At 43.1% G+C, this 14,084-nt stretch overlaps 1 protein-coding gene across 3 annotated transcripts in view; it reads right to left on the reverse strand.

Moving 5' to 3' along the window:
- Window positions 1-2,352: 2,352 nt before the first annotated feature.
- Window positions 2,353-14,084, reverse strand: part of LOC119178328 (rho GTPase-activating protein 23) — a 113,875-nt gene continuing 102,143 nt past the window's right edge. For 2 of the 3 annotated variants that reach the window (XM_037429517.2, XM_037429516.2), the window contains one exon: window positions 2,353-3,370. In XM_037429517.2, the coding sequence (XP_037285414.2) occupies window positions 2,769-3,370 (602 nt within the window). In that variant the 3' untranslated portion in view covers window positions 2,353-2,768. Of the gene's footprint in view, window positions 3,371-10,538; window positions 10,685-14,084 lie in introns of all 3 variants that reach the window. The other variant, XM_075888443.1, reaches the window with a different exon arrangement.

Genomic DNA, 14,084 nt, shown 5'->3' on the forward strand with positions numbered 1-14,084 from the left:
TGCCCACATATGCGTCTCCACACACTGTACACTTGCAGCCCTTGCATCGAGGCGCAAAGGATCCGAGATGCATACCACAGCAGCGGTTGAAGATCAACGACGGCCGCTGCGGTGGCAGCTGTGACGGCATCAGGCAGGGTGCATTTGCAGACAGTGACGACAGCGAGTGGGCTGGGGTGCTCATGTTGCTGTGGCAGGCATTAGCAAAACGGGAAGTGCAATGGGCATGTTTGCCGACCAGAGCATGATGTACTTGTGGCCTCTTGTTCTAAAGGTTAACCCACTGCTACACAATGCTTGAGATTCACTGCACGTGATGAAATTTCATGAAATTTCTGACATGGCATCAAAGTGAAGAACAGCAGGTTTAGTGATAAAGCCAGCACTAACCCAACCAGCCTGAACTTTGAAGGCGCAAGTCCCTGGTGTGCAAACAGTGAAATGCGTGCAGAGACCGACTTGGCTAAAATTTCCCAATGTTTTGCTGCCTGCATACAACCCTTCTTCTGAGACCTCAAATAAAATTATTATACACTGCCCAAACCAACGCTAGAATGTAGTTCCTAGCATTAGGTTATATCCCAAAAAGACTTGTGTAGCTAAGCCATTACTGTGTGAAGATTTCCTATCCATGAAACATCATTTTAGTCACGAAGTGCAAAACAAATTCAATTGTACGGTATGACTGATATTACAAAATACCCAATCAATCGTTCTTCCGATGAGTACAGCTTTCAGTAATTCATGTACCTTGGTTTGTGACAGCAACTAGTAGTCGATGACCTTGCTTGTACAAGTACTGGTTGTTTTAACAAATGCAGATGCACTGCCATAATTTTGCGTTCTCATACTGGGAGAACTCACATGCTAGGTCACTATGCCATTTAGTTTTACATAAAACACTCTCATCATGGTCAAACTGAAAGCAAGCAACCACTGCTGCATTCCATCAGTCACATCTTAAGTGTCGCGAGAACCTCACGAAAGTTATGTTGTATCCACCAGCTATCAATGTTTTTTTTTAAGTTTTGCTCTTAAATACATGCATGTATAAAATTAATAAATTGCAAATTAGATTTCTGAAGCTGAAGTCTAAAAAAACAGAGACAGAGAGAGAACAGAGAACCGAAGCAAACATTTGTATAGACTGCTTGAAAGACTACTGTTAACAGATTCAACCTAAGCTATAATGCCTGGGCTGACAAATGAGATCATGATATCAAGGATGCTAGAGCACACTGGTAGATCTTCACATGAAAAAAACGCACTATGCGGTAAAACTTTAGCGAGAAAAAAAAAAATGAGCTGGCAAGAAACACGTCTTGCAAGTGACTAAAGTAATAAGCAGTCACTGCTACTGCTAAGCATAATTCAGATGAAATAAAGTTTTTGCTAGAAGGCAACAGCTGACACATATATGCTTCCATAGGTGTAATATGGCCAAAAAACATTATTTTATAAGTTGAATTTTGTAAGCTAGTTACTACCCCATGATGAATGAAGTCAGAAAGCATACTTTCTTTTTCTATCCTGCATGGAAACTCAAGGCTAGAGGCCGCTACAATGAGTTGGCTTACTTCATTGAGCAGAATGTCAGAAGAAAAAAAAAGAAAGCTGCTGCAACATGCAACATTTCATCATTGTCAGTGTGGCTCATGAGGCCTTGTAAGCACCCTCTGCAATAGTCAGACATGCCACAGCAGATGACAAAAAAACAAAAATGTGCCAACACAGGTTGTTCTGTCTAAGCATGGGTCTGCTAATGCCTTCACTTCCTTTTTTACTCCCTACTGCGAGAATGGTGGCAAACGAAGAAATCGACAAAAAAAGAAGAAAGAAGGGAGATCTCACTGTGTTGCAGGTGCCCTGTGTTACAGGGCAACTATGAAACAAGCAATATCATCTAGCACGTTGAACACCAATTGTTCATTGGGCAATTTCCTACACTTCAGAAGTCTTAGAAGTAGACATTCTGTGCCTGCTGAAGCAGCGGGGCTCAGGCTAGGCTCAGCTGTACGAGGTGACGCTGAGTGATCTGTGCCTAGAAATCTAGCACTACGGCTAGCTCACACGTGCTAGCCAAGCACTTCTCAGGGCCAAATGTGAGGCATTCCCACAACCTACATATAAGAATTGAGTTCAATTAATGCTGATTAAACTTGCTGAAGAAGTCGTCCAAGACATACCTATCTCAATGACGACAACATTCTACAATTTACACTATCACGGCAATCAAGCCTCTGTCACTTCGTATGTTCACACTACAGCTGCGAAAGAAAATTGCAAGCCTGCATTCCCCGTTAGATTTGCGGCTTGACGATCAAGTGTCAGAGGTAGCAGCTACAGCTCTCATGCTGCAATTTTTCGAGCATGTTGTTCTCACGAATGCATTAACGGAATGTAATGATTCTTCTCAGTAAGAAGAGTTTTCTTTTTTGTACATTTTTCTAACAATTAAGCCCATATTGTTCACATCTGCTTATTACTAAAGCCTGTAGGTGAATACGAATGCAATTACATGGGTGCATAACCAACACATGGCTTTCTCTGCAAGATTGCGTGTGTGCCCGCATGCGCACGCTAGATTTCCGAGGCACAAGCTACCCAGAAGAGCCTGTCTGAAGCACAAAGTGGGATGCTTCATCTGCTTTACGCGTTTCTCTGCCTGCAGGTGTACGGTCACCCGGCAGAAGGAAGGCCAGCGTTCTCATCACTCTTCCCAGCTTCAGAAGCGATGTCTCAACCCACAGCCACTGACCCCACCTCTCTCAGACAGGCGAGGCCACTCGCAAGCTCGCGGTCCTCCTCCACTCGCCCCCGTCATCTGTCCGCTGACCACTGGGCACCTTACGCACAGACGGAAACGGGTGGAATTTGACGTCGCGCGAGCTCCCAATGGTGTGTCGCCGTTGGAGTCCCATGGAGGACAAGGGTCGCCGGCGTGTGCCACTCGTAACAAGAGGTGCTGCCGCCTCTCCTTCGACCAGGCGGCTGACCAATGCAGCAACAACACCGTTTTCCGAGTGCCGCTGCTGTGGTCGCCCCACTCCTGCCACCACTTCGTCGTCTACACGGTAGATAGCATAGCGTGTTGAAGCCCCATTCAGGCATTGCTTCTTGCAACGGTAGGTCACTGCAGAGCCGCATGATGTGCCACTCGAGGACGACGTGGCCATTTTCTGCGGGATGTTCTCCTTCTCGTGCAGAGAGTCAAAGAGATTTGCAGGCGACGGCTGCATAGGGGATTGGCCGGATGGAGACTCCATGGTCTGCGACGATGCTGTGAATTGATGGAATGTCTCCGGGCAGCTGGAAGGCGTATCAACGTCATCGATGATGCCATGTGTGCGCAAGTCCTTCTGGAGTAGATCTGTTCGTGGAAAATCAAAGAAGTTTGCAATAGTCAGGTGAAAACCCAGTTAAAAGAAAAAAAGTTGCGTCGCCTATGAAATGCTGTCATAAGGTGCGAGTTATAACAAAAAGCACCAAGCAAACGTAACTAACACACAAAATATAAGTTAACTTTCAGGCTTTGAAAGATCGTTTTAGAAGAATGACAATTTATGCAGCATCAGCATTTTATCTATTGAGCATAAGCTTACAGTAAACATCTTCGCCAGCAGCGGTGCAGCGTCACTAGAGCCTTGAAGCCACTATATTCAAAATACGCTTTAAAAAAATGCAAGCAACATTTTATGAATCTTAGCGTTTAAGATAACATTGATCGCGAATTCATTAGACATAATCCAGCTGACACGCAATGACGATGCGTGGGCTAAGGTGCCTCCAGTGGAGAAAATTTGAGGAATTATAGACACCAGCATTTTATCGTTGCAAAGATAAAAAAATCTCCTAAGAAGCCTCACTTTGCTTACTCTTCATTGCTTTCAAACAGCATCACGCTTAACAGCAACACGAAACTTTGTCCTTTCAGTTGAAGAAGACATATGACAGACACAGATACACAAGAGCACGTTAATTTTGTGAAAACACTTCACCAAATCAAACGAAGTAAACTACTGCCGCAACAACTCAAAGCATGCAGGTATTAGTTAACAAATTGAGTTTCACATAAAAAACAAACAAGATGCAGCTGAGAAATGTGTACAACTTAAATAGGTCGGCACACTGCCTTGCTAGCAAAGAAGGAAGGAGAGGGGGGGGGGCAAAGCAACAGTTTCTGTAGACAGACACTGTACACCTACAGTAAAACATGATGTAAAGTGGCTTGCCTGCATTCTTTCAAGTTGAGAAACGTTTCTAATAGACATGGATGTAGCTGTGTGAAAGATAGGCAATTACCCGCGGAGTGCGTTTCATGTATTAGTGTACACAAGTAATGAAATTGACAGACCATTAAACCAAAGAAAGCACAGCGGATTTTACTTGTGGGTTTTTTAACTGTACTAAAATGATTCAGAGTTCAATCGAAAGAAGGAAGAAACTAAAGTGGACAAAAATTTTTTTTCGTATTCCTTTAAATTTACCTACAGTTTACCTGCAAATCATATGCTCTGTGCTTACCTTGGCCTGATCTTCTGTCAATTGCATTAGTTGTGTACAATATGGGTGTACCAGACGATTAGGCATAATAAACACAATCGGTTGGCTACCATAACCATCCTATAAGTGAAACGGACACCATATTTAAAAAAGACAACAATAAAAGCCAGGTCCAAAATAATTAGCATTGTTTTCAGGAACAATAAAACAAAGACTACTAATCAAAATCTTGCTTATGCTCATAGCTAGATACTAGAAAACATAAGCTTCATAAGGGTCAGAATACTTCTTTTTCATATGACTACTACTATTAACAATTGTACGGCATGTTAAAGATTTTTGTCCAAAACATGGCTAATTAGCTTAATAAATAAAAATACTCTAATTAAAATACTACAAAAAATCAGTTCCCATCTTTGTGGGCAACACTTACGTAGCTCAGTATTGCAACAGGATTTACAATTATAGGTCCTCTGATTCCTCAGAAATTGCTTCCGAAAGGTTGCAGAAAGTACAGAAAAAGATATACAGCCAGTTTTGAACCTAATGTAATGCAAGCCGTTTAGAATTTTTCTTTGTATCATTAGAAGATACCGGGGATATATAACCTGTATGCCTACTGCTGCAGCATGCATTCTCTAGTAGGAACATGGCAGGAATAAGCTCAGTTTTTGCTCTTTTCTTTCAGTTAAAGTACAGGCCATCTTTGCAGTGTTAATAGACCTCTACCAAGGTACGTTACAGCGGGACGTCACCAGTGCAGGTGCAAAGCGGTGGTTGGCAAAATACTCCTGCCGGTGGATGAGTGGGGTGTAGTCACTCGGTGCTTGGGGCAAGTTCTTTGTTTCTTTTTGAAAGCTTAATCTTGATCTCACAGTGGGAACATTAGCTGTGGTTGTGTCAGAGAACATCTAGGTGCGTGGTAAAGTGCGTGAAGAAATAATTGCCATGCTGGCTGTCTGTTTATCTCGGAAAAGTGAACACACATGGCAGCCTGTGCAAGCAACAGCGGCATCGTCTTCGAAAATGTGCAGTGCAACAATATTGGTTCACCTTTACGGACGGTGAAACTGGGAATATTGTGCGTGGTGTGTGCAGTGTGAATAACATGATGCGTCCTGTTTGTGGAAACACTGGTATTCATTTTGGGCCGGTTGCAGTAACCGCTTGTTGATGGGACTTCACGATCTGACATTTTAGTCAAGGTAAAAATGCATTTGACGCGATCTTCTGCGAGTGGGTACATCTCAGCGTATGTGCAGAGTGCAGAAAAAGAAAAGTGAATTATCTCCGGTTGATATATACGACTACGCATGAGCTATAAGCAAGTTGTAGCGTTGCCGAACCTGCGTATACGCTTCACCACAGCTATAGCTCGTATTATCGGGTACCTGATACGTGTTAATAGAAACAGCGGAGATTTTTGTTTCTTATCTATTTTGTATTTTTACGGCTCGATCCTTATGAAGTGACAATGCGCATTAGGAGTTTGTGTATCAAGCCTAAAGGAGCAATATAGGTATGAAAACACGTTATAGGTATCAAATTCAGCAAGGTAACTGAGCCAGATAAAAATAAGTGATTGGGTATTACATCACATGAATCTTCACTGGGTTATTGAGAAACGCAGCGGCAAAATTTCACTTTCATTTTGACGCAGATATGTTAGCCTCAGCCTAATACACGGCAAAAAGGGCTTTTTTTTTTTCATTCATCTCCGATCACACTTTTGCGCAATGATTGAGAATCTTATCCATGACGTCGCGTATAGCAGCTCAAAACCATGCTGCCGCCAATGCTGTACTCATTTAAAACTGCATTGCACATGCCACGATAAAAATTGATTAAGTTTACATCCATGCCATGCAAATATTTCTCGAAGTGCCAGTCACCATTTAAGACGTTCCCTTTCGAAACAGATCAGATTTTTTTATGGCTGCCATGTACGTGGGTGAAGCCCAGTGCGTGCTAGTCGCATCTCTCAGTACTCTAAATGAAGTTTCTCCATCCATCCATATACGACGAGCGAATTTCCACACTGTGAGCAGTGACCCTTCCACGACCCCCTTCTTTCAAAAGCTGTGACTTTAAAACATAGCAGTGTAGAAATTTCTGTCGAAGGAATGCAGGCACGCAGCTCTCTATGCAGAAAGATGCCGCCGGCTGAACTTTCTTGCCAACCAGCACCTGCTCCGAGAGAGGGTATGGTGGGCGGGGTGCCCGCAGTGACGTCACACTGTTTACAAACAGGGAGAGGTCTATTGCCATTATGGCCAATATATCTATCCAAGATGGGAGAAACTTTGTCAGTACGTGCAGCTACACTCGCGTGTTACAAAAAAATACGGTTTTTAAAAAAATTGATTAAAAAAAAAATGATTTGGCACATTGAAAGGCCAGTACCCCCTTAAGTGAAACAGACATGTTATTTAGAAGACAATAGTGAAAGCCAAGTTACTGTTAAATTCTGGTCGACAATCTTGCTTGCAACAGGCATCTCAAAGAAAAATCCAGAGCCACAGACTACTAACTGCAGTTGCATTTGTGCATTAGTTGTGCACACAAATAGAGCTGACGTGCCCCAACACTCACTATTATAACTTGAGCAACTGCAAAGAGGGTTAGTCAGTTATTAAACAGTGAGGAGAAGTCCTTACAATAGGAAAACAATGTGCTGGAGAGGCACGATGATTGACTGATTGATTGATTGATATGTGGGGTTTAACATCCCAAAACCACCATATGATTATGAGAGACGCCGTAGTGGAGGGCTCCGGAAATTTCGACCACCTGGGGTTCTTTAACGTGCACCCGAATCTGAGCACACGGGCCTACAACATTTGTGGAGAGGCACGGCACAATTCCTTCCGTATATGGCTTCCTACAACTATAGCTTCTTTTTTTCAACGCAGTGTACGCACGAGAGCTACATTCAGAGTGAAGTTCACTTGTGTAGGCAGGGAGCATAGGCCGAGGGAGAAGGGCATTGCAAACACACAGGTTCTTCAAATAATTTGGAAAAAAAAGACATTTCGTTTTGTTATTTGGCAGTGCTTCATTTTTCTGAATGCTAAAGTGAGGTTGAGAGCTCCTCTCCTTTTTTCAACCATTGTATTACCGTAATTACTCGAATCTAACGCGCACCTTTTTTCCGGTTAAGCGAGTTCATAAATCGCATGCGCGTTAGAATCGAGTACGAACAAAAAAATTACGGTCAATCTATTGCCATCGGCAAATCCAAAATGGCCGCCCCCTATGTGCGCCGGCATGGCGCACCTTTCCTTCCTCCGTGGCATGGCGCGTCGGCCATTTCTGCCTATGTGTTTCCCATGTGCGGCACTTCGTACGTGTGCTGAGGAGTTCGTCATCTAGTAGTGCATTAGCATCGACGGCGTGGAAGGGCCGACCCCGAAAACTCGAGTGCGCCACGATGCCGATTTTAAAAGAAAAGTCATCGCGTGTGCAGAAACGGACGGAAATCGGGCCGCATCTCGGTCGTTCGGAGTTCCCGAAACGTGCGTGCGGGACCGGCGGAAACAAAAGCAGAAGATTGTCGACAGCAAAGCTTCACGCAAAGGCTTCAGTGGACCACAGCAGGGTCGGTTTCCACAAATTGAAGCGCTGCTCGGCGAGTATGTGATTAAGCAGCGAGCGGCACAGCGGCCCGTGACGACAGAACTGCTCCAAGTGCGGGCTATGCAGTTAGCCTTAGAAAAAGGGCTAATGCAGAGCCATTTTAAAGCGAGCAGGTGCTGGCTAACGAACTTTATGAAGAGGAAAGGCTTTTCCCTCCGAAGGCGAACGGGCATATGCCGGAAGTTGCCGGAGGAGTACGAAGAAAAGTTTCACAGTTTTCAGAGGTTCGTCCTAAACTTGCGGCGCAACAACGGCTACCTGCTTGGGCAAATCGAGAATGCCGATCAGACGCCTCTTTACTTCGACATGCCTGGCACCACAACCGTCGAGAAGAAGGGGGCGAAGCAAGTTCGCGTGCTGACATCGGTCCACGGTAAAACTGCAGTGACGGCAATGCTCTGTTATACGTCAGATGGGCACAAGTTTCGCCCGTACCTCATATTTAAATGGAAGACGCTCCCGAAAGGAGTCGTTTTTTCGAGTGGTGTGATTGTGCGGGCCAGCGAGAAAAATGGGTGCGCGTTGCAATCGATGTCTTACGTTTTTTTTTTTTTTTTGCGGTGGAAATCGGGTGCGCGTTACAATCGAGGGCGCGGTAGAATCGAGTAAATACGGTATGCTCGCTGAAACCTGCCTCTCGTATGTTGACCAAGAAAGAACATGTTGATGCATGTCTTTTTTTAGCGTGCACCCTCACGTCACGTGGAGGCGGAAAGAAACGTATCAAAAGAAGCCGGCGGCCCATTTTCATCACCGCTAGCTTTTGCTGCAATATGCATGCAATGCAAGTTCATGCTTATGTGGTCAACAAAATATTTCAAGCCCTACAATAGCTCCAGATCCTACTGCTTATTATACCACAAGCAAAGACAGACCACTTCACATCTGTTGTATTCAGTGAGTGCTCAGGGCAACCATTGACCTATTACGGTCTCAACAAAAAGAAAGCTAATACTAAAACCACATCTGATCTTTCTTGCAAAGGCGACAAATGAATATACGTTACACGTTAAAGTCACCCTCTCTTATACTTTCTCTAGCTTCCAGACCTACAAACTCTACGATGCTTCAGCTCCCATTATGAACACATTGTTTATGTTGATAGAAAAGTGCAGGCAGGCCCAGCAGATAAATCTTGTACAAGGTCCATCATGCCCTATGGCAAGTCATTTCTGATATGACTGAGGTGCCCTTGTAAGCTTTAACAGAGAGATGTGCATACATGTGTAAGACCCACCACCCAGTAAACCCAGAATCATTCAAGAACTTTTGCAACTGTTACCTTCTGTCAGCCACCAATCTGAAACTTCTCATCATTCGGATATTTTCAGCTGGTACCCATCAGATTCAATTTACCAAGCTCTTACTGTAATGGCCAGAAAAGAAAGGTTTAATGTTAAATCATGACTATTTTTTTTAATTTAGAAATTTGCTTTTAAGAAAGAATGTTCTCGATAAATTGCCAAAAATATGCAAAAATGAAGTGCTGTAAAAAAGGTTCGGAGTTCAAATCTAAAAAACAAAGCATGCGAAAAATACCATTGCTTCTTCCTTGTTCTTGCCAAGTCTTGTTTTGTCCTAATAAGCCATATTTTTCAATTCTTTTCTCAATTACATTGCTCACCTATCAGTGAGTATGCAGCATGGTTTGCTTTGCATATTAAACAAAAACAAAGAATAAGAAAGAGATTCAGCAGATAAATCAAATGCCATACAAACACACTATTAGTATGAAAAGGCAATACAAACACACTATTAGTATGAAAAGGCAGTTTTTACGTCTGCAGAACACGGAAAGGCCTTATTCTTTCGACACCATCTCGCTCTCTGACAGAGCTTTCTTGCAGTAGTATTCCGATTATCACTTTTAAAAACGCTACAAAAATGAAAATCAGAACATTAGGTGGGTTGAAACACATAAATAGCGTGCAAAAAAAAGAGAGAGAAAGGAGAGACACATCCTAAATAAAAAGCAACAAAAGTGTTTTGTGCTCAAACATCAGCGTGAAAACGTGAGTTTGATATCACAGGGCATTATTGTTATTACTATTTGGTCTTTGAGCTACTGCTGTAGTAGAGTAAACATTCTTTCAAATCTTGCAAGTTCAATCTTCGACAAGTTTGTTTTTCACTGAAAATTAGGTAAGGCAAGCTTGAAAGTAGGGCTTCCATTCGTAGCACTTCAGCTCAAGGCATTAACATATTTTTGTTGACGGCTTCCAAAATTTTGTCGCTGCGTGTCTCTTCAGGCTTATGCTGAGATTGTTATACACACTGCACTATCAACAAACACACGTGTGAGTGGTTACACAGGCAGTTAGGAAGCCAACTACTACTAGTAGGCACACTGGAGTGGCAGCATACTCCATGGTGCTGCCAAAACCATGCCGTATACGCACCAGCCGCTACCAACTGGGCACAAAAGGCCACTTGACTCGATGCCTCGAGAGAAAAGACGCCGACCCAGCCCCAGAGAAGGGCAGTCCGTGGTGGATGCCACGCGGCCACGGCGGCAACAATGGCCGCTGTGGCATGTGAAACAGTTCTGAAGGAAGAGAGAGGCCAGGCCATACCCGTTCTCGGCATCAGTTCAAACCAAGAACCACGAGACGACATTTCTTTCTTTCACAAGTGACAGGCACTTCAAGGTTCCATGTGACGTAAGCTTCCCAAGAACACATTTCACATCACCAGTGCTACGTTACTGGTTGCTAACGCAAAAGCACAAAAGATTTTTGGCCGTTTTTTATGGAAAACGAGGTCAAACTGCCCTATCGCTTCCACAATAATTAAAAAAAAAAAAAAACCAAGTTACTCATTTTCATATTATCTGCATAGTCTTCCCGTAACTTCCTAAGCTGAATTTAAAAAATAACCACGAAGCTTAATTTGGTCACCCAGTAAGTTACTATGCAGGAACAGGCACTGAGTTGAAAACGGGAACCGCTAAAGGGACACTAAAGTCAAATAACAATTTGCGTCAGAGTGAAAGCTCAATGTACTACAAAATCTAAAACGACAATATTATCAACAACAGTGCTCTACTGACCGAGAAATCAAAGTAAATGCACAAGAACACATGCGCCGCAGTAGGACATTCTCAAAATGATCCCGATGACATCCGACTACAATTATTCACTAGTAATCGATCTAGCTACACTAAATAGAGAACCTTCCGTGCATCAAGAGACGCAATCAAATGCTGCTTGTTCGTTTCTGTTTGTTTCATGAAAAAAACGGCCAGGCGTTACTATGGCGAGTGGCACGAGTGGTTCAAAAATTCGATTTTCGCATAGTTACACTGGGCAGGTGCTGCCATCTAGCGGGGCGCAGTTGAATCAAAAGACGTCTGCGATCTCAGAGCCAATGGCGGGAAATTGATCAATGGCAGTGGTTGCCGCTATGGCTTCCGCTGCTTTCAGTCTGCTGCTTCTAGCGCAGTAATGCCGGGCAAGGTTGTGCACGACAACAGTGACGTGAGTCGGTCCAGTCTGTCCGCTTCTTGAAGTGGGTAATTTGAAGTGCGCTAGCCCGATGCGGACCACTAAAATGTGATTTTATTTCAAAATAGGCCCTTCGTTGGCACAATAGTAACACTACGAAGTTTCTGGACTACTATTTAAACAATCAACGTAGACTTAATAGTTGCATTTAGTGTCCCTTTAACCTAGTGTGACCGGGCCAGCGGTGTAACAAGATCGCAACATCATACACAGCGACCATAACAAGCAAATGTGGAAATATGAATAGGCTTACAGCATTTACACTTTGTGATTATTGTCATGCTGACTAGCACAAACAGAACACAGACGAGACAACGAAACGATGACACAGTGCCTGCAATGTCATTCCTTTTCCCATCTGAGTCGTTAGTGCTGGGAGCCCTGAGTATTTTCCAACTCTCCCAATTTGCTACCCCATTACAGATTACCATCTCATTAGTCATTCCTCATGCTTTATCCTGCCTTTGGTAAATAAATCAAAAAGCTTTGAGAGAGAGTAAAGTGCTTTTAAATTTAACTGATCTCAATAAATGACCTTTATGCAGCAATGGAATAAATATGTGATAACTGTCTGTTTCCACCGTCACAAGTTCAATGCCCAAATGTTTTTTTTAACTATTTGCCTTCTTGCTCTAAATGAGCAGCGTTTCTCAGGACAAGTTCTTTGTCTGTCTGTCTTGAACACTTTTTCTACTTTTTGTATGCTCGCCCATATACAATGAAATTAGCTGTAAGTGAGATAACATATACCATTCTGTTGATTGTGACTGGCTTTTTGATACTAATACCGTATTTACTAGCGTAGTCCTCGCACTCGCATAATACTCGCACCCCCCACATGGCCCTACAAAAATAAGTTTTTTTTTCTGTAATGATCACACCCCCGAAAATCGCCGCAGTAATGTCGTGTACTCGTTCCAGCCACTGATGATGATAGCGCCCGCTATCTCGCACCATCTCTTAAGCATCAAGCGTACTATCATTGCATGGAGCTTCAATCCAAGCCAGGTTAAAGTGGCAAGTGCCCATTGCGGAGTGTTTTGAAAAAAGTTCTGTTTGTTGTGTCTGTAATGTTGTTACGCTATAGGGTGATACGGAAGCTACATGGCTGCTTTCAAATTGAAAGTGATTGATCATGCACTAAACAACAGCAACAGGGCCACCGGTAGGCACTTTGGAGTCGACGAGTTTTGTGTGCGCTACTGGCGACGGCAGCTGAAAGCCACCAAGACGTGTTAGGCCTTCCGTGTGCAAATGGTAAACTTTATTCCGTCAGAAAGCAACTGCGGGCGATTCTGTGTTAAATGGCCATCAGCCTGATGCTGACGTCGTGCACAAACCTTTTCCAGGCTCCTGTTGAGTGACGAACGCTAACACTACGCTCGCAACGCCCACAAGCTTTGCGTACGGTACTCTAATTCTAGACTATTTGCTTGCACCTTTTTTGTCTCAAATAAATGTTGCCTTGTGTTGAACCTGTGGTTTCATTGTTGAGGTAAGTCTTAATTAGTACTTCTCAAAGCTTGCAGCTAGTTGCTGGCATGAGAATTGCGATTTTTAGCCACTTGGTTTTCTTTTTCTTTCTGTATGTTTTAGTGGAAAATTTTCCTCGCATAATTCTCGCACCCCCCACTTTGCATCGGTTTTCCACCAAAAGTGCGAGGAATATGCGAGTAAATACGGTATGACTTATTCTAGAGGAATGAGCTCCACCAGACGCTCTGCCTTTCATCCTCCTGCTAAAGTGTAGTAGCATATCAATCAGTACTTTTTACACTTCCAATAAACTTTCCTTAACTTCGTGCCCTTCTGCATCGCTTCAATGCAGAAGGGCACATCAAGTAGAAGGAAATTTAGCCCTGCTGCAAAGATAATGCCTTATGACTTATTATTAAAATTAAAATGAATTTACATTCTCTTACTATCAAAAAAAGAAACGAAACAGCACCAGGCTAAAGCAATACACCGTTTCTGAGAACTCTCATAAAGCCAGCATCAAAAGTTTAAGAATCATGAGACACAACACTGAATATCCCCAGTGCTTCAACAGGCAGTATTGAATTTAGATTACCGGCCGGTTTTAGATTGTGGTAACACGTGTGGCACAGTTTCACCAGATATAGTAACAATTCACTTAGAAATTCAAAGATTTCTCTGACCTGCGGTTAAATATTTTGACGTCAACTGTAGATTTGGCAAAGAAAGGATGACTTACCATTTTTCCTCATTTTACTCTTCTATATTGCTCACATTATCAAGATTATTAGATTGGTTTCTCTGTAGCAACCAAAGGTATAGTTTAAGCTCCTGGACCAAATTAGATCGTTGTAATCAAACGTTCTTATTTCACAAACATTGTATACATTTCTAGAGAGGCCTGGTCACACAGGTTGTGAAGAACATACAATTCGTTTTTGAGTTGGCGGAAACGCCACTGCATAG

This window comes from Rhipicephalus microplus, chromosome 1 (assembly GCF_043290135.1).
Source record: "Rhipicephalus microplus isolate Deutch F79 chromosome 1, USDA_Rmic, whole genome shotgun sequence".
Classification (NCBI taxonomy): Eukaryota; Metazoa; Arthropoda; class Arachnida; order Ixodida; family Ixodidae; genus Rhipicephalus; species Rhipicephalus microplus.